General features: G+C 32.8%; 1 protein-coding gene across 2 annotated transcripts in view; it reads right to left on the bottom strand.

Moving 5' to 3' along the window:
* TENM2 (teneurin transmembrane protein 2) overlaps positions 1 to 23,583 on the bottom strand; it is a 1,239,558-nt gene that overhangs the window by 975,930 nt on the left and 240,045 nt on the right. For both annotated transcript variants that reach the window (XM_051978860.1, XM_051978861.1), the window contains exon 2: positions 18,849 to 19,148. In XM_051978860.1, the coding sequence (XP_051834820.1) occupies positions 18,849 to 19,074 (226 nt within the window). In that variant the 5' untranslated portion in view covers positions 19,075 to 19,148. The remainder of the gene's footprint in view (positions 1 to 18,848; positions 19,149 to 23,583) is intronic.

Raw genomic sequence — 23,583 nt, 5'->3', positions numbered from 1 at the left:
ACATGGAAAGAGTACATATTAATCACTTGATAACACTTGTTGTCTTAAAAAGTATAATATTATATTTGTGTATTTTCCTAATTGTGGATTTAATGGAATTGCATATGTGCCATCTTTTCCTTAAATTCCAACTTCTGTTCAGATAGACTGCATAAACAATGGAGTAAGCAATGGCATTGCCAAAATCCAAGCCCTTTAAATACAAATTGATCTGATATCTGAATCACAACACCTTCCTAAGGTTAAATGGGAGCAGAGGGAAGAAAGAGATTAAATGTATGTTTTATAAAAACCAAAAGTATTTGAGAATAGTAAGTGGTTGAAAACTTCTGAAAAAGACTGTATGAGTCTTGCAGTAGTGTCATGGAGAAAGTGATTTTTAAATTGAATTTTACAGAATGGGTTAGAATTCTATAGAAAAAACATCTGGAGAAGTTCTTTTAGATGAGTGAATAGAAGGCATGAAGGTAGGGCTTATACTTCAGGATGTCCATAGTAATTTAATAATACCTAATTAAATAAAAAATGTTTAAAAATGAAATATTAGCTTGAAACTTACTATTAATGATTCATTGTTAGCTTTTAATTAATTAGTTCTTCCTTTTTACAAGTTCCAGACTATCCCTTCATTAAGGTATTCTAGAAAGGCTTTTTACCCCTTTCAAATATCTACATCAATTTTATTATAAAGGTCTGTATTTTGGAGAATTTGCCTTTTTCTCCTTTTGGAAAATTAAGAAAACATTTCTTTGTCCTGAGATAACTCATTATCTTTGGTTCTTGAAAGATCATATATAATAATGTAGCAACCAAAGCTAAAAGTACTTTCAGTGTCTAGGTGACTTAGACTCAAAAAGAGCGGCCAAGTGTTATTTTTTATCATTCTCTTTACTTATCTTGGCTTTCAATGACCTGTTATTATGCCCTTTTGGTGTGGGGTATTTAAGGAGAACTAGCACTTCTGATGTGATGGCTTACTAAGCCCTCTTCCGGGCTACTCATGCACCTTTGGTATCTATCTGGCATTCAACTCTCACCTGTGACTCCAAGAAACTATAGCATGCATAATAGCCCTACCTTGGTAAATCATTTTAGTAGATGAGTTAAACCCTTCTAGATAATCAATGGGCTTCAAACCTATTAGTGGATTAGGAGAGTGTCTATACCAATCTTGTGAATTCTTCTTTTGGCATAGAATGGGTGGATGGGTGAGAACAATTTTTTTTCAAAGGCTACAAAAGCTGCTGAAGCAGACACTATGAAGCTCTTGAAGCTGTAAGATATCAAACACAGCAAGATCATTCACTAAATTATTGGCCATTGCCGATTGTCTTGACTTTTATCCAGCCCCTGGACATCAATGACTTTGGAAGAAAGAATGAGGCTGACAACTTTGTGAAACTCTACCATGCTTAAATCTAATTCATGCACAAATGAAGATATTACTCCATGATATCTGTGGTCTACTTTGAAAATGAAGGAGAAACAAAACAACCTCCTTGTATTTATTCTCATTTATCTCCTCTGACTTGTATTTCTTTTAAAATCTAAATTAACTGACACCTACACTCAGCTCTTCAGATGCTTTTTCTTTTTCTTTTTCTTTTTTTCTTTTACTGGAACTGATTGCAATTGCATCATAGTTTCATTTTTGAGAATCTGCCATCTTTCTCCAGCTTATTTTAGAATTTTAGGCAATCTCTATATCTTTGAAATCTATTCCTTCTGAAATCTAAGATACAAATTACATTATGCACAATATTGTCATCTTTCTACAATGAAATCTCCTGTAAATCAACATGTTGATGGCTTTCCTAGGTTTCTATCATTTCTACTTCACTGACCAATTTTTCATTGTGGTTAGAATTAAGTCCAAAATAAGAATACCCATTTCTCTTTGATCGATTGAAAGATAAAACTATCAGCAAAGCAATTGAAAAATTTATCAACTTTTCTGTTTTTTAAGCAGGGGGAGACTTCCAACAGATGGTTAGATAGGTGCAGTCCAACTTCACACCTATATTCGTTTTTCAGTAACAGGTTTTGTACTCTGTGTTAAAAATTCACATCTAATTCTAGCAGCTGGCCTTGTGTATCTGGATTTCAGTTTGACATATAGTCAAGTCTCTCACAATTTTCTTGGGGACAATATAAAGATAAGTACATAAGATGATAGAACAGTTATATAATATAGAACTTGGCAGAGTCTGGGCATAAAAATTTCTAATTAATGGACAGACATCAATCTATATAGATATTTCTAAGAAAATTCTCCCAGACTCTGTTCTTGTTCCCATTTTGTTAGGCATTTTTATCAAGGACTTGAATAAAAGCATATATAGTATGTTTATAAAATTTGTGCATGAATCAGGCTAGAAGTATGGCATAAAGAATTTTGACTATAACATGATAATAATATCAAGTAATAAGAATTTAGTAAGTACCAATTGCATGACATAACTGGGGTAAGTGCTACTGATGCTAAGACAAAGTTTTAAAAGTCTCTGGTTTCAAGATGCATATGTTTTAATGGGGAATAATCATCAGTCATCAGTATTACCTTCTTGATAATAATAGACATCAATAGTCAAAGGAACATTAAATAACAATGAAAAACAATAATGGGATAATGACTCACTCCAGAACTATTTCTATCTGAATTCCATTGAATATAAGATAATAATTATCACAATCATAGCTGATATGTGTATAATGCTTTAAAGCCTATGAAGAGCTTTATGTTCATTATTTTATTTGAGCTCTATAATAATTATTTATGATAGTTGTTATTGTCTCTAATGGACAGATAAGGAAACTGAAATTTGGAGAATTTGTGATTTTCCTCTATCACTTAGCTAGGAAGTGGCTGAGATGGGATTCAGTTTCAGCTCGTCCTGATTCTAGATCAAGAATTGTATTGACTATACCACGCTATTTACGTACAAAGAAGAAAAAAAGAAAGAAAAAAATTAGGCTAGTTTAGTGGAAGTTGGGATGAGTCATTAGTGTGATGTGTCAGCCAAAAAACCTAAAGAAATCATTTGTATTTGTTTAGAACTGTAATTTAATTGGTATGAGGAGCTCCCTGGGAAGCAAATGCTTTCTACCAACACAGACTGGTAAGTATTATACAATTTAAAATATTGCTCAGAGTATTTAGGAGTTAACTTACCTGCCCAGATAGACACAGTTTCTATCTGTCAGAGGTGGGACAGAAATCTCCTATGTTCTGCTTTTTATAAAAAATTTTGATTGTTTTATATTTATTTATTCAAATTTAAATACAAAATAAGAAAAAAATAGAAAAAAGAAAGACAGAAAAAGGGGAAAACATTGTCATGGGCCCAGCAGAACAACAGGGAGGATTCAAATATGTAACAATAAATTTCCATTTCAAGAAAGCATTCATAATAATAAAAGATATTATATTCATGACTATCCATTGTTTCTTTGCTTGCTTGTAGATTATTCTTTTGTTCTCTGCTGTGTTACTTTTTACTTTATTCTTTCACTTCCCCAATTCCCTTGCATTTTCCCTAAACTACAGTTAAGAATGGATATAGTTATATATATGTATAGATATAGAGTCACACTCATACTTCCTTCATATATATATACATATATATTTATATTTTTATGTACACCTACATGCACACACATAAAAACATATGGATTTGCATATACATAGAATGCATCTAATCCAAAATTAATACAGCTGACATATAATATAGTTTTCTCTCTTGACTGAATTTTTAAGTTTGACTTTTTCTGCAGGTGTCCTGTTTTTAATATTTGCTTTCTATTCACCAGTCTATATTCTCTTTCTGAAAGTCAATGCAGTCAACAATAATAATAAGAGGCTATGGTACAAAATGACTTAAGTCAAAGGAGGTGGAAGACTGATGAGATTTGTTCTACTTCACTCTGAAGGGCAGAAGTGGCTCAATCAATCAATTCTTATTAAGTACCTAATATGTGCCAGGAACTGTGCTAAGTGCTGGTTGAGAAATTTCATATCAATGTAAGTAAACATTTACTGACAACTGTACTTGAACCAAAATAAAATGGGTTGTCTCAAGGAATAAACAATCTAGGATTCTATGCAACCACTTGTAAGGGATGCTATAGATGGGATTGATTGTTTGGGTAGTGATTATACAACATAACCACCAAGATTCCTTCTTTTTCTCACTCTATAATTCATTTGGGCAGCAGGGAAAACACCAGTGGGTGACTACTTGATAAAAAAAAGTGTTTGGAAATAATTGGAGATAGGGTCATAGAATCATAGATTTGGAAATGGAAAAGACCTTCAAAATCATCCAGTCTAACTTCCTCATTAGAAAAAAAAATTTAGTTATTTTATTGTTGAGGAAACTGAGTCCCAGTGACATTAAGTGATTTGTAAGAGGTTGTACAGGTAGAATTACAATTTAAATCCAGATACTCTGGACTCTAAATCTAACATTCTTTCCAACATACCACACTTTTTGAATGGTAGGATCAAGCTTTTCAATGAAAAACCTTAAATGCTAATATTAAATGTTTAAGTAATTTGTAGTGGGTCCTATTAAGTAGGAAGGAGTCATTGTAAGTTTTTTATTATGGGGAAGATATGATTAAGTTGTTAGATAATATTTGAAAGACATTAGATAGTTCAGAGAGTGACAAATTTGGAAAAGATCTCAGAAATCATCTAATCTAACATATAGCTGAAAAAAGTCCCCTCTACAATATTACCGACAAGTGATAAACCACTTTGAATCAAGGTTTTTCAAAGGTTATTAATGGTGGCTGGCCAGTTCAATACTTTGAAATGTAGTTTGTTTGTGCCTGATGACTTCTACTGTGCAGTAGGAAATCACTGCAGCAATCACTACAGTAATGCCAGAAAGTAAACAATGAGAATGGAGAAGAACTGATGCACATGGGAGAAATCATAAATAAAAATTGGGAGGGTTTGTGGCATCTTTCACAGAGCAGGTGATTGATATATAAATATATAATATTAATGTTTAATTGAATGATTGGTGAATGAATGAGGATAAATATCAAAGTTGGCCTAGTCAAAAGAATAATTTTCAGCAGACTTTAGTTATTGTCTTTTTTCTACTATTTACTAATTTTATGACATTGAATAAATTGATTCACTTCTCTGAGATGCAATTTTGTAATTTTAAAATGGATATATCCTTGCCTATTTCCCAAGGATATTATGAAAATCAAATACAGTAATAATGAAACTCTGAGCTCTTTATGAATGTAAGCTATTAAGATGACTTCAAATAGCTGAGAGAATAATAATATGAAGGACAAATGAAAAAAAATTGAAATGGGAATCTGTTCTTGGGGAGAAGTTTGTTTTTGAGGCATGTTGAGTTAGAGATAATGGCAGTCCATCAAAGTAGAAATATCTAATAATTAGAGATAAGAAACAAAAATGAAAACAGTAGAGAGACTGAGTAAAAAGAGAGAGACAGAGAGACAGAGACAGAGACACAAAGATACAGAGAGATAGACACACACACAGAGAGAAAAAGAGAGAGAGAGAGAGAGGAAGAGACAAAGAGAGACAAAGAAGAGAAATGGGGAAATGGATTTGAGGTCTCTACAAATAAATAATTGTGGAAAAGAAGAATGGATAAGAAACAAAAGAGAAAGAGAAGAAGAGGACAAAAGCCACACATAATAACTACAGTTAGAAACCCAGAAAGAGGAGCTAAATCAGGGTAAGTCAAAGTTTACTATCATGGAGATGAAAGAAGAATAGGATTCAAACAAACAAACAAACAAAAAACATAAAATGTAGTTAACATTGTGTAAAGTTGCCTAGAGATCAAGGTTAATATTCATTAGACTGTGACCTACTAGAGAGCAGACTGTCTTTTACAGATTTTCTTTTTTTGACAGCTAATTTAGGAGGTCAAATTTAAAAAAAAAAAAAAAAAAAACTTTGAGCTACCACCTTATACCTATTAGACAGGTTAAAATTATAGGGGTCCTTAAATTGGGAAATGACTTAACAGATTGTAGTATATGGAATACTACTGTGCTATAAGAAATGATGAGCTGGCTGATTTTAGAAAAACATGGAAAAATTTAGATTCATAAAGGAAGATACTATAATCCTTCAGGGAAAGAACTCATAAATATAAGTACATACAATATGATTTTACATATATGTATAGATATGTGTATATATATATATATGTATATAAATGTGTGTTTAATTATAGTCTTATTTAAGATAGGGTGGGGAGGAAGAGAGAAAAAAAATAAAAATACACAGCAGAAAATAAAAGAAAACTTAGAAGGAAAACATAGAAAATCTGGGTAGCTTTGAAAATAATATGTAATATTTATTACAAAGTGAAAAGTATTTATTTAATACTTTTATTATATAAGTATTAAAATAATTAATATAAGTATATAATAAATATTTAATACTTATATTTAAGTAAACAGTCTGAAATTGAAATTTATGATTTTATATTGCATCATTTTTATATTTTACTATGAATATATAGAAATGTTCTTTCCTCTCATTTTGTATTTGTTTAAAATGAATAAAAATGTTTAAAAGAAAAGAAAAAATAAACTGAAGTAGAGAAAAAAGCAAAGCTAGAGACTTAAGACAGATAGAGGATTATCAGAATGTCCCTAGTTACTTTGAGGATATACCAAGGAATCAAAAAGTATTCTCAATATTTTGTAAATGCCCCATAAAATTAGACACCATATAGGTATAAATTATAACAATTTTATATATTCATATGACTTTTTCAGCATTATTTTGAAGCCCAAGAATAAAATGAAAAAGGAAGAGTGAATCAGAAATGAGAATGGCACAGGAAAAAAATCAAGCTGAGTAGTGAATCTTTTGAATGAGCAAAAGCAGCAATGAAATAAACTAATCATGGCATCATAGCTGAGTAAAAGAGATAGATGCAACTAGTGGCAATGTCCCTTTAAAGTACATATCATATGGGGTAGTTTAATTACTAAAAGAGCAAAAAAAATGGTGTTTTATGTGCAAGAAAAGATCTATATTAATTGTTGATTCATATAAGATATTGTCACTGTTGGAGATAAATATATCTATATTTTATTTTATCACCATACACAGCTAATATGTATAAAATTCTTCCTTTGTAAGAAATATTTCCTTAGCCTTCTTGATGCTAATGTCTTCTTCCTCACAATTTGTACTGATAGTTTACTTCTAGTTATAACTGATATAAATATATATACACACATGTACATACATACATACATGATTGTAAACACACATTTTCATTTTCTTGCCTTCCTACTATTAGATTGTGACTCTTTGAAGGTGGGGACTCTTTTAGTTTTTCTTTGTATCTCTAGTGCTTGACATATAGTAGGTGTTTAATAAATGCTTGCTGAGGTGATACGTATAAGAACGACATTTAGATGGAATTTGGAAATTTTGCAACAGACTACAGTAACTCTTTTTGTAGTGGCAAGGAACTGGAAACTGAATGGATGCCCATAAGGGACATAAGTTGGGGAATGGCTGAATAAGTTATGGAATATGAAATAATGAAATATTATTCTTCTATAAGAAATAATAAGCAAGCTGATTTCAGAAAAGCCTAGAAAGACCTGTTAAATGAAGTGAGCAGAACCAGGAGAATATTATACAGAGTAACAATAAGATTATGTGATGATCAATTGTGATCGACTTAGCTCTTCTCAACCATGTGGTGATTCAAAACAATTCCAATAGACTTGGGATGGAAAATGCCAGTAACATCAAGACAGAGAACTATGGAGACTGAATATAGATTGAAGCATGGCATTTTCACCTTTTTGTTTATTTTTTCTTTCTCATGGCTTTTTTGCTCTTTAGTCTGATTTTTCTTGCACAACATGACACGTATGGAAACATGTTTAAAAGGATAGCACATATTTAAGCTATATCAATTTACTCGCTGTCTTGTGGAGGGAGGAGTTTAGTGGAGAGAGAAAAAAATGGAACATAAGGCTTTATAAAAATGAATGCTGAAAACTATCTTTACATGTATTTGGAAATATAAAATACTAAAGAGAGGGAAAAAAGAAAATGTGGAACAGATAACATTCTGTATATTAAAAATAAGGACAAATTTTTTGTGAAAAATATAGAATGATGCCTTGCTTATGTGGGAACAGTTTGAAATTTTAAAGAGGCAAAGAAAAATCTTTCATTTATTGAAAACTGTGTAAATATTAATGTACAGGAACAGTTTATACTAAGAGATATTAGATATTAGATCAGTGCTGCAAAGGAAAGACAGAGCGATGCAGGAAGGAGAACGAGACAGAGAGAGAGAAAAAGGGAGAGAGACAGAGACAGAGAAAGATCCAGAGCAAGAGAGACACAGAGAGATCACAAACATTTGGAGATTGAGATATTTGTTTTATGATTTTGCACAATTAATGTCAAATTCCCTCCCATGCCTGGGACACTATTCATAGATCCCACCTCATCATTGTTGTCTTATCAAGTGGTTACTATTGCTTAACCAAAACTTTTTAATGAAGAATCTTATAGCCCCAGAGAGAAGCCCTTTCCTTCAAGAGGTGGGAGACCAATAAAGAGCCCTATGCAAGAGTCAACAAGTTTGCCCGGGTGCTGAAGATTCCTTTTTTTTTTTTTTTTAATTAAAGCCTTTTTATTTTCAAAATATCTGCGTAATCTTCAACATTCATCCTTGCAAAACTTCTGCGTAATCTTTGAAAGAAGTGAATTTATATGCTTTAATTGCACCCACAGTGATTTAACACAATGGCTGACACATAGTAGGTACTTGACAGATGCTTACTGGATTGGAGAGAAAAAACTAAATTGAAAGAAAAAGTGAAGTTTCTTAATATAACTTATTGCTCTCTGCTGTCATAACTGGCTTAAGAAAGAAAAGTCCAGGGGGTTTTGCAGCTGAGATAGTTTAAAGTGTCAAACTGTGAGTTCTTTTCTGATTAGAGAGTTCAGTATTTGGATAAGCAAACATATACACTGGTATATATAGACTAGAGATAGCTAGTGTAGTGGTCTTTATGGTTCTTTAAGAAAATTACTATTCTCATTAAAAGTTAACATTTTCTCAACCTTCTTTTAAGAAATGATGATTTACTGAAAGAGCTTATAAAGGCTTTGTTTGAGTAGAGAAGAGAAGAGAAATGAAGCTTCTAGGGTGAAATATGGTGAAGATCAACAATCAAGTAGTGAGCAAAGAAGCAATTTCATGCAGTGTAGATGTTCAGAGATGTACATTACCATAAGTACATGAACTTTTCTCCTTTATGTGCTTCAGATTTCCCTGTCAGGATCCTGTATGTGATTGTTCACGCTTTCACCATAGATGTAGAGTGCATTTCATGTGTGATTCAACTTTATGTATGTATGATCATATATTTTATTATTTTTGCATTTGCTCTAATATATAATATATTTTATAGTATATAATTTTTATATTTGTTAGAAAATTTTGTTTAAAAATTAAAATTATTTTGGGTTTTATGAATATTGTATTTTGTGTATATATTATCTTGTGTCTGTTTATATAGACTGTATATTGGATAGAGACTCAGGAGCTAGAATGATAAATATAGGAAGTATATTTCCCATTAACATGATAATCCCTAGCACCCTGAGCAAGTGATTATGGGTTTTGGTGGCATAGCTTTGGGAATTTAGACCTATTAGGGTGATAGAAGGTTACAATTAAGTAAACCTACCCAGAGCATAAGTGAGTGTAGACAAAATATGTGAGAGATGTGTGTAATATATGTGTGTATGTGTATTTACACAAATATATACATATATATGTGCCACAGTGTGTGTATGCACATACAAATGTGTGTGTGTATATATATATATATATATATATATATATATATCCACACATACTGGGACATCATTAGAATGTTTACATCCTATTTTGTGTGTAGTCCTCCATCTGTTATGTTAGGCTCATCCAAAACTTGATGAACTGGGAGATGGTGGGCAACTAAAGAGTCTAAAATGTAGAAATGAAAGTCATAACAGAGGAGAGTGTGCAGTGAGAATTAGCTAAAATCAGTGTAAATTGATTAGATATATATTTATTAATACCCATAATATTTCAAGTACTGCGCTGTTTAAGGTAACTCATAAGAACAATTTCTCCCTGCAAAGAAGTTACATTCTACAGCTAAATATATTTAAAGCAAATATAAAAATAATTTTATTGGAGGGGGCACTGATAAGCAGGACTCCAAGGAAAGACTTACTGTAGGAGGTAACATTCAGGCAGGACCTTTAATGGCAGCATGAATTCTAAAAGGTAAAGAAGAAGGAGAGGGGTGTGAAGCTTTCTTGTGCACTCACAAAAACGTGACATGAAAGGTTATATACAGGCATCAGCAATTAGGCTACTTTGACCAGAACATGTGACTAGTAGTAATATGAACTTGGTCTATAGTAAAGAGTCAGGATGTGAAGGGATATAAAGGTCAAACCAAAGGATTTCTACTTTATCTTAGAGATAAGAGGGTGTGTTTGGGAAGGGGGTGTGACCTGGGAATTAGAAATTTTAATTTGACAGATATATGGCAAGTAGAGAGAAGAGACTAAGAGCAGAGCCAATTGATGATAAGATTCTTTGTGTGAAGATACTAAACATGATAACTATTGAGTGGAGATAAAGAAGAGTGAAATGATGAGACAAGAGCTTCATATAGGTCATCAACATGAATTGCTGAAGTCACCAAAGATCATGGCAGGAAATGATTTAGGAAAGAAAAGACAAACACAGATGATGGTTTTATTGAAGAAGTTACAACCTTTGAAGAATGGTAAGCAACGACAACCAGAATTTGGACAGAATAGTATATCTGTGTGATGCAGACATCAAAATAATAAAAGCCAAATTGTAGAAAAAGATGAATATTCTAGAAATAGCACTCATAAGAAAGGGCCTAATTTTAATTTAGTAAATAAAATGCTCAAGTAAAAATGATCATTTGAATAAAGTTTGTCAAAAGGTCTAAATGCATTAAAAATATTCAACATAGCCAAGTAGGCTTTTTGCCTTAGAGAAAGGATTTTTAACAAGCCCATTTGTATTTTTCTAAATAATTTCTCCTAACATCTTTCTTACACCAAGTCAGCACAGGATGACTGCTGTTAGATGGTATCATTCTTTTTTTAAAAATAGGAAAATGATGTGTGAGAAATTCTCATCTTTGGAAGCAAAAGATATGGTGCGTAGGGAGGCATACACACCCTATCAACAAGCTGTACAAGCAATTCTGGATTTGAAGATGTCAGAATCATTGCCAGTCATTGGAAACAAATAGAGGGAGGAAAAACATTTCTGCTCAGCACAGAACATAATATGGGTGGGGGTGAGCAGCCTTCCTTCATTTTCACAGAAAATGAGATTAAGAAACAGTGCACTTTCATTACAGTAGGAAGAATTTAGGCTAGACATTAAAAAGACACCAGATTATGTTATGCAGGGAGGGTGCAAGCTCGCCTTTGCTGAAGATTTCAAAGAGAAGGATTAACCACAGAATCTTCCTGAAACGACATTAAGTAAAGTCCTGTCTAGAGGCATGAAGAGTTAACTGCAAACAACCCATTCAAGGTCACTTTCAACCATTCTAAGAATGTATTAAAAAAAAAAAAAAAAACTTGATCAGAACATGATAAAGTTATTCTTTTTCAGCAAATAGTAAAACTTAGATTTTATAAAATGGCTGAATGAAGCATATACTTCTATACATCCTAATTATTTTAGAGCCAAAAAAAGCAACAACAACAAAAATAGTCTTTTAAAAACAATGGCTTAAGCCTTAAACATAAAACCCTATGGAACATAAACTTGAGACCCAATTTTAAAAAAGGCCTCTAAAATCATTCTGAAAGGTTATCACATGTTGAAAATGAATCAATTCTTAGATGACAACAGGTTCAAAATTTATGTTAAATTAATGAATATAGGGTCAATTTATGCTATGCTAGCTTTCATACAAACAGATCAGAAGATACATGATCTAGTAAATACTAATTTAAAAAAGAACTGGATTCAGATCCCAGTGATGACATATTCTAGTAGTATGTCCATGGGCAACTCATGCAATCTCTCAAGTAGTTTAAGATATGGATTTTTATTCTGGGGTCTTGATATCCTAAAGATTACATGAATACACATATATGTTTTCAGGGAATCTATGAGTATGGAGGAGGAAAAGTTACATTTGTAATCTAAATTGAAATTTAGAATTTCTTTCAACTACAAATTTATTAAAAGTAATTCTGAGTGTCCATGATTTCATCAGACTATCAAAGTGCTCCATGATATTAAAAATTAGTTATGAACTCTTGTTGTAGACTATGCATTACAGATGAGATCCTCAAAGTGCATTAGGGGATGAAGTTTCTACAGAAGGAATTTCCTAATAAAGCTGTATGTTGTTATAAAAATAAGTTTCATGTAAGAAAATAATTTCTAAACTTCAAATGTCAGGAATTTATCCATAAGATAATAAACTACCAGAAACATGACCAAGTATACCATAAATATTAAACTTTTTTCTTTCAAGTAAATAAAAGACCTCATGAAAGTTGTTTCTTTGGCAGACATGATTCAGAAAGTGATATGGCTAAATAAAAGTAATCTTCCCTATTGAATACTCATGACTCAGTGCTAGACTATAGTCTAAGGTATAGAAAACTAATTTATTCTCATTTCTCTCTCTAATACTACCTCTTTTTCCTGGAAAAGAGTTAGTTTGTTTTAAACAGAAAACTAGTCTAAACATTATAGCCTATTGTGTATAGCCTATTCATAGTTAACAACTACTACTACCATGGACAGCCACCTTGCTACAGATTTTTAGTTAGAAAGGGTCTTTGATATAATTTATTATACTCTTATTTTTTAGTTGAGAAGTCTAAGATTCTCAATGTTAAGGGATTTGTCCCATATCATACAGCAGATTAATAACTGGGCTACCATCCTTCTAGGTTGTGTCACATTGAATGATCCTGGGAGAAAGGATATGCTGGTTTAATGATATCAATTTAAAACAGCATTCTCACACTGTGGGCCTATTTTCTAAGCACAGGTGATAAAGAAGTGTTGGAGCCTGAAGAGGTGATAGAACACAGAGAGAAAAGAGAACTAGAGAGAGAACAATAATAAAGAGTTGTAGGTGAATGGGGGCCAGATGTTACTGAGGTTTGGCAATTTCTTGTGCTCCCCAACACCGGGGAATCACAAACTATATATATAAGATCTATCTTGCATGACCTTTGATATGCTAATTTCTTTCTATTTTCTTCTTCCAATTTTCAAGTGGAAACAACTTGATATCTCTACTATATAATATTATTAATGAAAAATTACATTTGGATTTCTTTGAAGTGAAAATGTTATAGTGTTTGTAAGTCAGTCTTTACTTTCCACATAATACAATTTAAAGCAAGGAAAGTTTAGGAAAATCACTTATCAGGAGAAATAATGAAATTTAGTAGCTGATTTAAGATGAGAATTTAGTCCTTATGTTTTTTTCCCTTGTTGATGAGCCATGCTACTTCCCAGGACATACAATGTAATAGGTTTAATGTGGAAACAGTTTAAAAGGATTAGCCCTTAGACTATGCAGAAATTGAATTTCCTGAGTCTTTTTAACTTGACACAATGCACATATTTATTTATTTCCAATATTTCCAAACCATGTCTACTACAAGGTGAAAAAAAGGAAAAGCATACTCAAAAGAACCATAGATCTAGAAAGGAGGGAATGTCAGAGATCTAGTGAGGAAATTGAGGCACAAAAGGTATCTTGTTCAAAGCCCTACAAGTGGTAGAATTCTTGAATCGTGTGGAGAAGAGATTCACAAGAAAAGCAGGGTGTGGTCTGAATTTTTTGGGAGAAGTTCCCATAATCATGATTTTATAAATGCAATGAAGAAATAACATAGAGAAGTATCTATATCCTGGGCGTAGTTCTTCAGGAAAACTGAGGTCCAAAAGAGGTCAAGTGACTTGTTCAGATTCACACAATTTAGGAAATGTCAAAGGCCAGATTAAAAATTCAAGTTTTCCCAGTCCTAAAATCAGCACTCTTACAATAATAACAATAATAATTATGAAGTAGAATTATTATAATAGCAGCCATTATTATAATAACTAACATTTTCATAATGCTTTTCATATGCCAGGCACTGTACTATGTACTTTACAAATATTATTTCATTTGATTCTCACAATAACTCTGCAAAGTAGAGACTATTATTATTATTCCCATTTTATAGATGAAGAAACAGGCAAATGTAGATTAAGTGGCTTGGCTAAGGTCACATAATTTTCTAAGTGTCCATCGCAACTCTAACAGTTAATTTATAAATGAGTGAAATGATATGTAATAGTCTTTGAATTCTAAAATTCTATTATAGTCTATTTTAGAAAGTAAAAACACACAAAAAAATAGAATTTAGCTACAATATCCTAGAATTTTTACCAGAAAGAAAGTAGGATCTCGTTAACACACCATTTTTGTGAACTGGCAACCTCTAACAATTCATATGTTTAGTAATTACATAACATATTTGTGTAAAAAAAGTTTATGGGGGGCAGCTTTGTGGGTCAGTGGATAGAGCACCAGCTCTGAAGTCAGGAGGACCTGAGTTCAACTCTGGCTTCAGACACTTAACACATCCTAGTTATGTGACTCTAGGCAAGTCACTTAATCCCAACTGCCTCAGCAAAAAAAAAAAAAAAAAAAAAGTTTATTATATAATCAGTTTACAGAATCTCAGGCTTAACCCCGTTGGGTAATTATAGGTTTCATTTAGAATGATCTACAATATTTTGCATATTGATATATTCAGCACAATATTTTCTGTAAACAGGAATATCTGGATCATCTCACCATCTTTAAGGCACTCTTTTTCCAACTGATCTCTGCACTGGACACATATTATAGTGTCAGACATCCTTTGTGAAAGCATGTCATACTATTCCATGCCTTATTTAACAGACATTAGGGTCATCAAACAATATTAACTTTGTGGTTGTCACTTTGAAAGAATATTTTACAATTGTAAAATATGCATGGAAGTTCTTGTAGGGAAAGAGCTTTTCATGTAGCGTTTGGCTCTGCTTATTCAAAGAGTTGTTTTTTTTTTTTTTAAAGCAATAAACAAGATGGAATTTTTCATTGTCTGCACCTTTCAGATAAGTGTGTAAACAAAAAGATGTGATACATCATAGGCTATTCATTGAGGAACTTTGAAAGGAGTTCCTTATAAACAATTCTCATAAATATTTTGTAAAGATGAATTGGAAGCTATTGATATTGGCTTTATTTTGCTAATGACAACCATGTTTTTCTTCCAGAATCTTTGATCTCTTCCAGTTTTTCATATTTTTTTAATCCATGATCAGCTAAAGGAGTTCAGTCTAACCATCCACAAGGAAATCCAAGTGGATGAAGAATATATATTGTTTGGCAGAATATATATTGTTTGGCAACCAACAGGCAATATGGCTTCAAGTCTTTGCTCTGAAGTATATTACCTGTACAATACTAGATAGATCACTAAGTATATTTGGAAATTCATTTCCTTATTGGTAAAATAAAGGGATTGAACAAGAGAAGTGTGAAGTTTTCTTGCAGCTCTAAATCTATGATCTTATTAAGTGTTTTACAAATTGTATCTCATATGATCCTCAGGCAACCAGTATGTGTAAAGCCCATACTATGTGCCAGATACTATACTAAATTCTAAGATTATAAAGTGGCTGTTTGTTTAAGTGAGTGGACAACTCACCAAGCTTACTGATCAGCAGAAATCTCTTTAAAAAGACACTGTAGGTAGACAATTAATTGATTCAAAATGGATCAAAAAGATAGTTATAGAGTACATTTTAGCATTGTATATTTCTTTAGATATCCTTGAGATTCTTTCCTGCAAAAGAGCATCTCTTTTTAATAGTAATCTTCTTCTAGAACAGGCAATCTGAATTTTTTGGAGATGTTTTATAGATACCTTTAGCAGTTTGGTGAATGATGCTTTTAAATTTATAAAACTAGAAAGGAAACCAACTATATTGAATTGTATTTAATTCACAAAATATTAAAAATAAACAATGAAGTCCAAGTTCATAGACCTACATAAAGACCTTGACAGGAAGCCAGATTGACATTTGTAGAGAAAGACCAGACCTGGAATTAGAATGAACTGAATTCAAATGCTATCTCTGACACATACTGGCTACATGGTCCTGAATAGAACTCTTAGCTTCTCAGTGCCAACCAGATAATTCTGTGGGACTAGAAATTGGTGAGTAGGTTTGGCAGGAATATATCTTACTTTCTCTAAACCAGTGAAATCACGTTTGGTGAAATAATAATGTTAATAATAATAATAATAATAATAATTCAGCAAGGCATCAAATACTTGTTAAGCTATTATATGACTTACACTATGTTTAGTTTAGAAATATCATCTATTAATGCTGTTGTTGGAATACCATGGCAAAGGATCTAAAGAAATCATGTTAAAAGTAACCCAAAAAATCCAGTAGACATTAATCAATAAAGAAATATCAATAGAAGCATGAAAATGTCATCAAGGAGACATATGCTTAGGAAAGGTAGTAGGGCATTCCTAATAATGACTTTTTTAATAATCAATATGTAATTAGTAATAATTAATAAAGCAAAGGTAAGAGACAGCAGATATGCAATGTAGGTACTCTTATAATATCAACAGATCATGAAGAAGGAAGGCAGCATAATGGGTAGACTCCTGGAAGATTTATAGGAAGATATGGACAAGCATTTCATGGCATGGGAATGAAGAGGTGGATCTTTATCAATAAGACCACAGATTCATTTGAGTGTCAAAGTATACTGGATTTTCAGTGGAAAAAACTCACAGGATCAATTTTTTATATTAATTGAGAACATACCTCCAGACTAATAAAATATTGAGCTTATCTTGGTCTTTCATTACCAGAATAAGAAAGGAGAACTATTTCATTTTAAAATTATCATATTTTCTAACAGACAAATTTTGTTTTAACCCTTTCTGTTGTGACTATGTTCAAAGTTGCATTTGCTACTCACAGCATAACTTCTCCTCCACCTCTCTCTTAATATGTGCTTATTGACTTCCTGCAGAGTTCAATTTTAGAACCCATCAAAGAGGATCCACTCTGACTCTGACTACATTTTCATGCATAAATTCATAGTTGTCTTCAGATGGAAATTGCACTTGCATATGCAAATACGTTCTGGGGCCTTTTCATTTCTACTTTTGGACTGCAGTTTTTAATTCATGCAAACACATTACACAAACAAATATGGGCTCAATAACAACACACTGCATGTGCGAATTGTTAATTGCCTAGCTATCAGCTCAAGGGCCTATTCTGCCCAAGCAACTCCCATTATTATCGATAGAAGGGACAAGATTAAACAGAATGAACAAGGGCATATAAGAAAATAAAAAGCCATGGTCTTGGTTTCATTTGATGTAAATATTAACTAAGGAAAGCAATCTCAGGTCAATCCACAATCCACCATTAATCTAGGGACTGTAATATAACAAACATTTGCCAGAAAGCACCTTTAATTTGACTGGGGTAGAAAAATCTCAAACTCAGCACAGAGATATTTTTTAAAAGGATGTTCTCAATCATGCAGTGACCAAACCTAAAGTAAAAAATGAAAGTATAATATAGTGAATGCATGTGTCACCTTTCAAATCATTTGCATCTCACTGAACTGTTGCCATAGGAAAACAAAACAGATTGTTTTAAACTGTGCATCCTGGAAGCTGAATGCCACCTTAAAAGATGCAGTTGTGAATCCTTCTATTTCTGAGAATTTAAAACTCTTACTATGTGCTTTTTTAGGGTCAGGTGAGAATTTAATGTAGTCAACTACTTGACATCTAGCTGATCAAAGACACCTGACACCAAGTAATTTTCAAGTTGATGATATTTTTTTTCTTCTTTTTCTCTTAGAACTACAGAATGTGTTTCATTTACATGAAGACTACTCAGAAACTGAGAGACAAGATAAAAGCAAAACTGTATGCAGTAAGGGTCTACAATCACAACAAAAACACAGTTTTAACTGTTTCCCTGGTGAATTGTGAGATATAAATATTGCAGGCATTCTAAACAGGCAACAGTTTGTATTAGAATATGTTGTTTGGAAACAAATTTATAACCAGTGTGGATTTTTAAAGCCTTTGTGATCATGCTAACTGATTAAATAAACATATATATATTTTTAATTTTATGAAATTAAATGTAGCAATATGAAGCAACCAAAGAACTAATTCTTCATTTCAATGCTTCAATATAGTTCCATTGTGAGGAATGGGGACAAAAATTCCTCAGAACTAATTAGTAACCCTATTACCTTCAACAGTTACTCTTTTTTTAACAAAGGCAAAGAAAGGAAATACAGAAGAAAATGTCAAAATTCTAGTTTTGAGGTATCAAAAGTCATGCTTCCACCTACATCACACAACATGATCTGCATAACATCTGGTAGGAAGGCTCCCCAAATCTTCATGCAAAGGGAATTTGGATCCAAACTTAAATGATATTTTTCTCTATTAATTCAGTATGTTGGTAGAAAGGAGATAGTGATCTTAACTAAAATTCTAACACTATATGCTCAGAAACCTATGAGTTCCTCTCAATTTTCACAAATTGTGTTAGCTATACAAAGCAAACCAGATTGTCACTGTAGTGATAGTCACAACACACCATTGTCCTAGAAATAAGGCAAGAAAAACAGAGACAAATGGTTAGATCAGTTCTACATACCTTGTCTTGGAAACTCATCTGACTCTCTGTGAACCAGATCCGAAACACGGTTTCCATAGTGCATCCTGGTATCATGATCATAGGCCTTTAGGGTCTCACTTGAACTGTATGACTTCTGAGTTGGCACTCGGCAATCCTCACTGTCCAGGGAGGAACTTGTATAACGACATTCTTTACCACACCGACCCCTGGTCAAAGAGCGGTGTCTTCGGTCCTTTATATCCATTTTTCTCAATCAGGCAAAAAGCCAATGCTTTGAGAATAGTCAGTTCTGAATCTTGGCACTTGTCACTTTGCTACCTGAAAACATCAAAGGGGGAAAGAGATTTTGATTACAAGAAATGCTGCATGCAGTTCTGATTCATGTTTCATCTCTGTTCAAAAACACAACAGGGCAAACTTGGTAGCAGTTAAAAAATCATTTTGAAATGCCTAATATAGACTTAAGTCATCCATCTAAATGGGAAAAATATCTTCTGGTGATTTCTTTTGCCTTTAACATATTTAAAATAATAATAATAAAATGTCTTTTGATTTTGCAAATATATACACATAACATGTCTGACAGTCAGATTTTAGTTACTGTTATGAAACTGTACAATGTAAACCAGATTCTACCATCATTAATTATCTCTCTCTTTTTTTGCTGCAGAAAAGAAACTCAGCAGTTGAAAAAGGAGTGTACAAAGGCAGATTCAAGGAGGAAACATAAATATATGTTATCAATGCTGAGCCAGGGTGTGTTAAACTTGACTAAGATAACCATTTGCAGCAAGGTTTAGAAAGTGATAATGAACAAGCAATTCTTGCATGTGGACAACCCACCATTAAAAAAAAGACAAAACAAACTAAAAAAGGATTTCAAAAATTCCATTTCATGTTTCCTCCTTTATGCAAAGTTATATCTTGCAAACACCTGATCACTTCTTCCCTGGTCACTCCCTGCAGGTAGTGGCAGTATGTGGCTACAACATTGGCAGACCAAAATGGCAAGAACCTCGAGGAAAATGCACATCTAGATGTCCAGTAACAACTGGTACCTATCCTCTCCCTGCCTCTGTATCCTTAACAGATGAAGAAACAGAAACAAACAAAAAACCCAAATGAAAACACTAGATCCTATACTAGAAAAGCTGATAGCGGGGCAAGAGTTCAATTCATGAGTTGGCAGCTAGGTAGCAAATACAAAAATGATATTTGATACCCTGGGACTAGCAAACTGCACATCAGCGTGTGCCAAATATCATTCAAAAACATGAGCCTTCTGCCTACCGGACAAAACAAAAGTACAGCAACACATCCAAAAAATAACCTTATTGACTGTGTTTGCCATGCAAAATCGTGTAGGCCAAAGGGCCAGAGCCTGAGCAGAATGGGCAAATAAAGATTGTAATTAAAGTAAGAAATGTGACCCAGAGCACTGGTAATGAATTTCCCTAGGTTATTATTGTTCCCTGACTCCATAATGTACTAGTAAGTATTTCAGAAGGCTAGCATGTGATTTTGAACCTACCCTTTAGGCTAGACAACAGTGTTTTCTATCTCTTTAAAACAGAGCCAAAATTCATTTTAAGAAGTCTCCCTGCCCCCATGAATCTGGTTATAACATGAGCCAAATCAGATTAAGTAGTAATGTGGATTCTTACTAAAATGTTAAACCTAAATCACAGTAGTTACCTTTAAAACTCTGTTGCTCAGAATCTCTCATTGCACATACCTGTCACACCACATTCAGGTAACATAACATTTTAATTGAGAGACTAACAAATTAGAATGCATCTAGAGAGGGATATTCATGATGTGCCAGATTTATAATCTCTGTTTTATAAAAAGCAGAAGAGTTGAATATGTTTAGTATAGAAAACTGATGAGGTAAGAAAACATGATAACTATTTTCAAACATATTATTCTTTCATATAGGTATAACTGAAATGCTTTGATGAGTCTATAATCTCAATGATATGAATACCACATTTATCAATGCAGATTACAATCCATTCACTCTTTTTGTAATTCTTGTCCATGTATTCCCAAATCTTCCCTAGAAGCTTGCATCTATATTCTAGGGTTGGGCATGAACACGGACATGTATATTTTATATATTTTTTTGGATAATAGTGCAACATTGGACCTGTTTATCTGATATTTTGTAAAATGACTACATAATTCTGTGTTGAGGTCTCCTTGCAAGAAATATGCTTTTATTTATGGATAAAATTCTATAAATGACACCTCCCCCAAAATACTACAGGGCCATTACAATTACATCCATATCCATACAAAGACTGGCCTAACATTCTGCACAGGGAAAAAATTGGATTAAGAATGCATCTTGTTCAGATTATGATCTTTAGCTGAAGGGATAGCCTATTGAGTTAGTCCATCAATATCTATATCTTGGAAAGGCCCTGGAGATGAAAAATGAACCAGGCATCCTAATTATGTAGAAGAAAGAAAAGAAGCTAGATTGCCTTTGGAAAATTGGGAAATACTTTCAATGATTTCACACTGCTCTTTAACTTAAAAGTCTAACTCTTTCAATGTGGAAGAGACAGTATGTTTATTTTGAGTAACTCCAAAGACTAGAACTAAGACACAAAGTGGAAATTATAGGAAGGCAGATTTTTTATATCAGTAATAGAAAGAATTTTTAGATAATAAAAATTTTCAATAATAGAGTAAGTTGCCTAATAAAGCTATTAGTTTTATTTCTATTAGAAATATTCAGTCCAATATAGGAGGATGAATTGCAAGACATATAAGGACACTTCCACTTCAAAGATTTTATTATAGAATTCTTTACAGACATTCACTCACACACATATGTAAGACAAGAATATGGAAAGATCTCAGGATTTCTAATGAAAGATAATATAGGTGAAGTTCTATGTAAGTACCAGCTATTGTTATTGATTGATGAAAGGAAAGAAAAGGGAGGAAGGGAGAGAGGAAGGAAGGACAAGAAAGAAAAACAAGTGCAAAGAGAGATAACAAGAATGAAAGAGAAAGAAGGAAGGAAGAAAGGGAGGAAGGGAGGAAGGAAGGAAGAAAAGAAGGAAGGAAGAAAGGAAAGGAGAGAGGAAGGGAGAGAGGGAGGGAAGTATAAAGGAGGGAAGGGAAGGGAAGGAAAAGAGAAGGAAGGGAAGATAGAAAGGCACTTATTAAATGCTAATTATGTGCAAAGCATTGTGCTAAGCACTAACATACAAAAAGAAAAGCAAGGGAATCTTTGCTCTTCAGTATAGACCACAAGTAGATGCACATTTCTTACTCTAATATTCCATTTATAGCAATGGAGAAGATACCAGTATTTTGTGATTTATGGAAAATTGACATTAATCTTCAGTATTTTTAATTCCAAATTTTAAAAATGAAGGTTAACTTCAAAGCTCTAATCTTAGAAACTTGAACTCATTTTGAAAATAGAAGTAATTATTAATGACATGGGAGGGTATGGGTTTTTGTTTTTGTTGTTTGCTTTCTGGATACCCAGAAAGAGTGATATACAAAGAAGGTCTTCTAGAATAGTGATGATTCTCGTATCTAGTATTATCATATAATAATATATCATACGAACTTTAAAAATTAACTATTTTAGTGGAAATCTAATATTAAACAATTTTCTATACTGTGATAGAGTATACAAATATAATTTAACCTTTCATAGTAGCATGCTGTTAGAATCTATTTCAATATGCAGGGTCACTTTTTTTCTAATATTAAATGGCCTCAGAGTATATATATTTTAAGTTCTTGTGCCTACTTTTTTGGTAACCTTTTTTTGCTGTATCCTCTCTCATTTTTGTGCCAACAGCTCAAATTTCTTGTTGCTTTAAGGGTGCCTCCATCTAGAAGTTTCATTTCTTTCTAATTGCCTGTGGGTAAGCAGCAAATAGCTTTTAATGAATTGTATTTAAAATAATAAGTATGCACCAAGTTAGAGCCTCAAGGACCCTAACAGTCTATCTTTTGGTAAAGAGCAAGGGCTTTGGTGGATGAAATAATGACATAAATTTTGATGATTGAAAGGTGTACTATTTTTTCCTATTTCTTAGATTCTCAGCTGTGTCCTAGATAATTGTAGGTTCCAGATAAATGGCACCCATATAATCAATGTAGTATAACATGTTGAAGAGCAAGTTAACTTGGTAAGAGCAGTGAAAGGGATATAAATGGGTTGTAATATTAGGGAATATTGATGTGATACTAAGGAAGGACCTCAGGGTCTACAGGTAGCTACTACTGTATTTATAACTGATTCACAACTAAGACCCTAGAACAATAATAAAATTTATCTTCATATATGCATCTAGATGCATAACCAAAAAACCCGCCACTGGAAATACAAATGGTTTAGTGGTAGATAGTGAAAGTTTCAAAATGACTGGGAAAGGAATAAGAATAAAGACTGAAGGAGACTAGTAACATCAAGCTTTTCACTGAGTATTCACCTTCGGTTGGATTGACAAATGGTAGTCATTGGGTGCCACTGGATACCCCCAACTTCTAAAGGCTACAACAGTGCTTCATTCCATTTCATTCCACATTTCCTGTCTTAAAGAGGATTCACACTGCTTTTTTCATCAGTTGCTTAAGTGGGTTCCATCACTTTATCAGAGCTGAATACAGAGAGCTTGCCTGGAAGCCTTTGTCTAATTAACTAACCCTATGAGCTGTAACACTGTTCACTATTAACTTTTCAGATTATCCTACTACTTAAGGGGGTTGACTTGTT

The sequence above is a fragment of the Antechinus flavipes genome, chromosome 2 (assembly GCF_016432865.1).
Source record: "Antechinus flavipes isolate AdamAnt ecotype Samford, QLD, Australia chromosome 2, AdamAnt_v2, whole genome shotgun sequence".
Classification (NCBI taxonomy): Eukaryota; Metazoa; Chordata; class Mammalia; order Dasyuromorphia; family Dasyuridae; genus Antechinus; species Antechinus flavipes.
The sequence above is the reverse complement of the archived record's forward strand: the minus strand, read 5'-3'. Positions and strand labels throughout refer to the sequence as shown.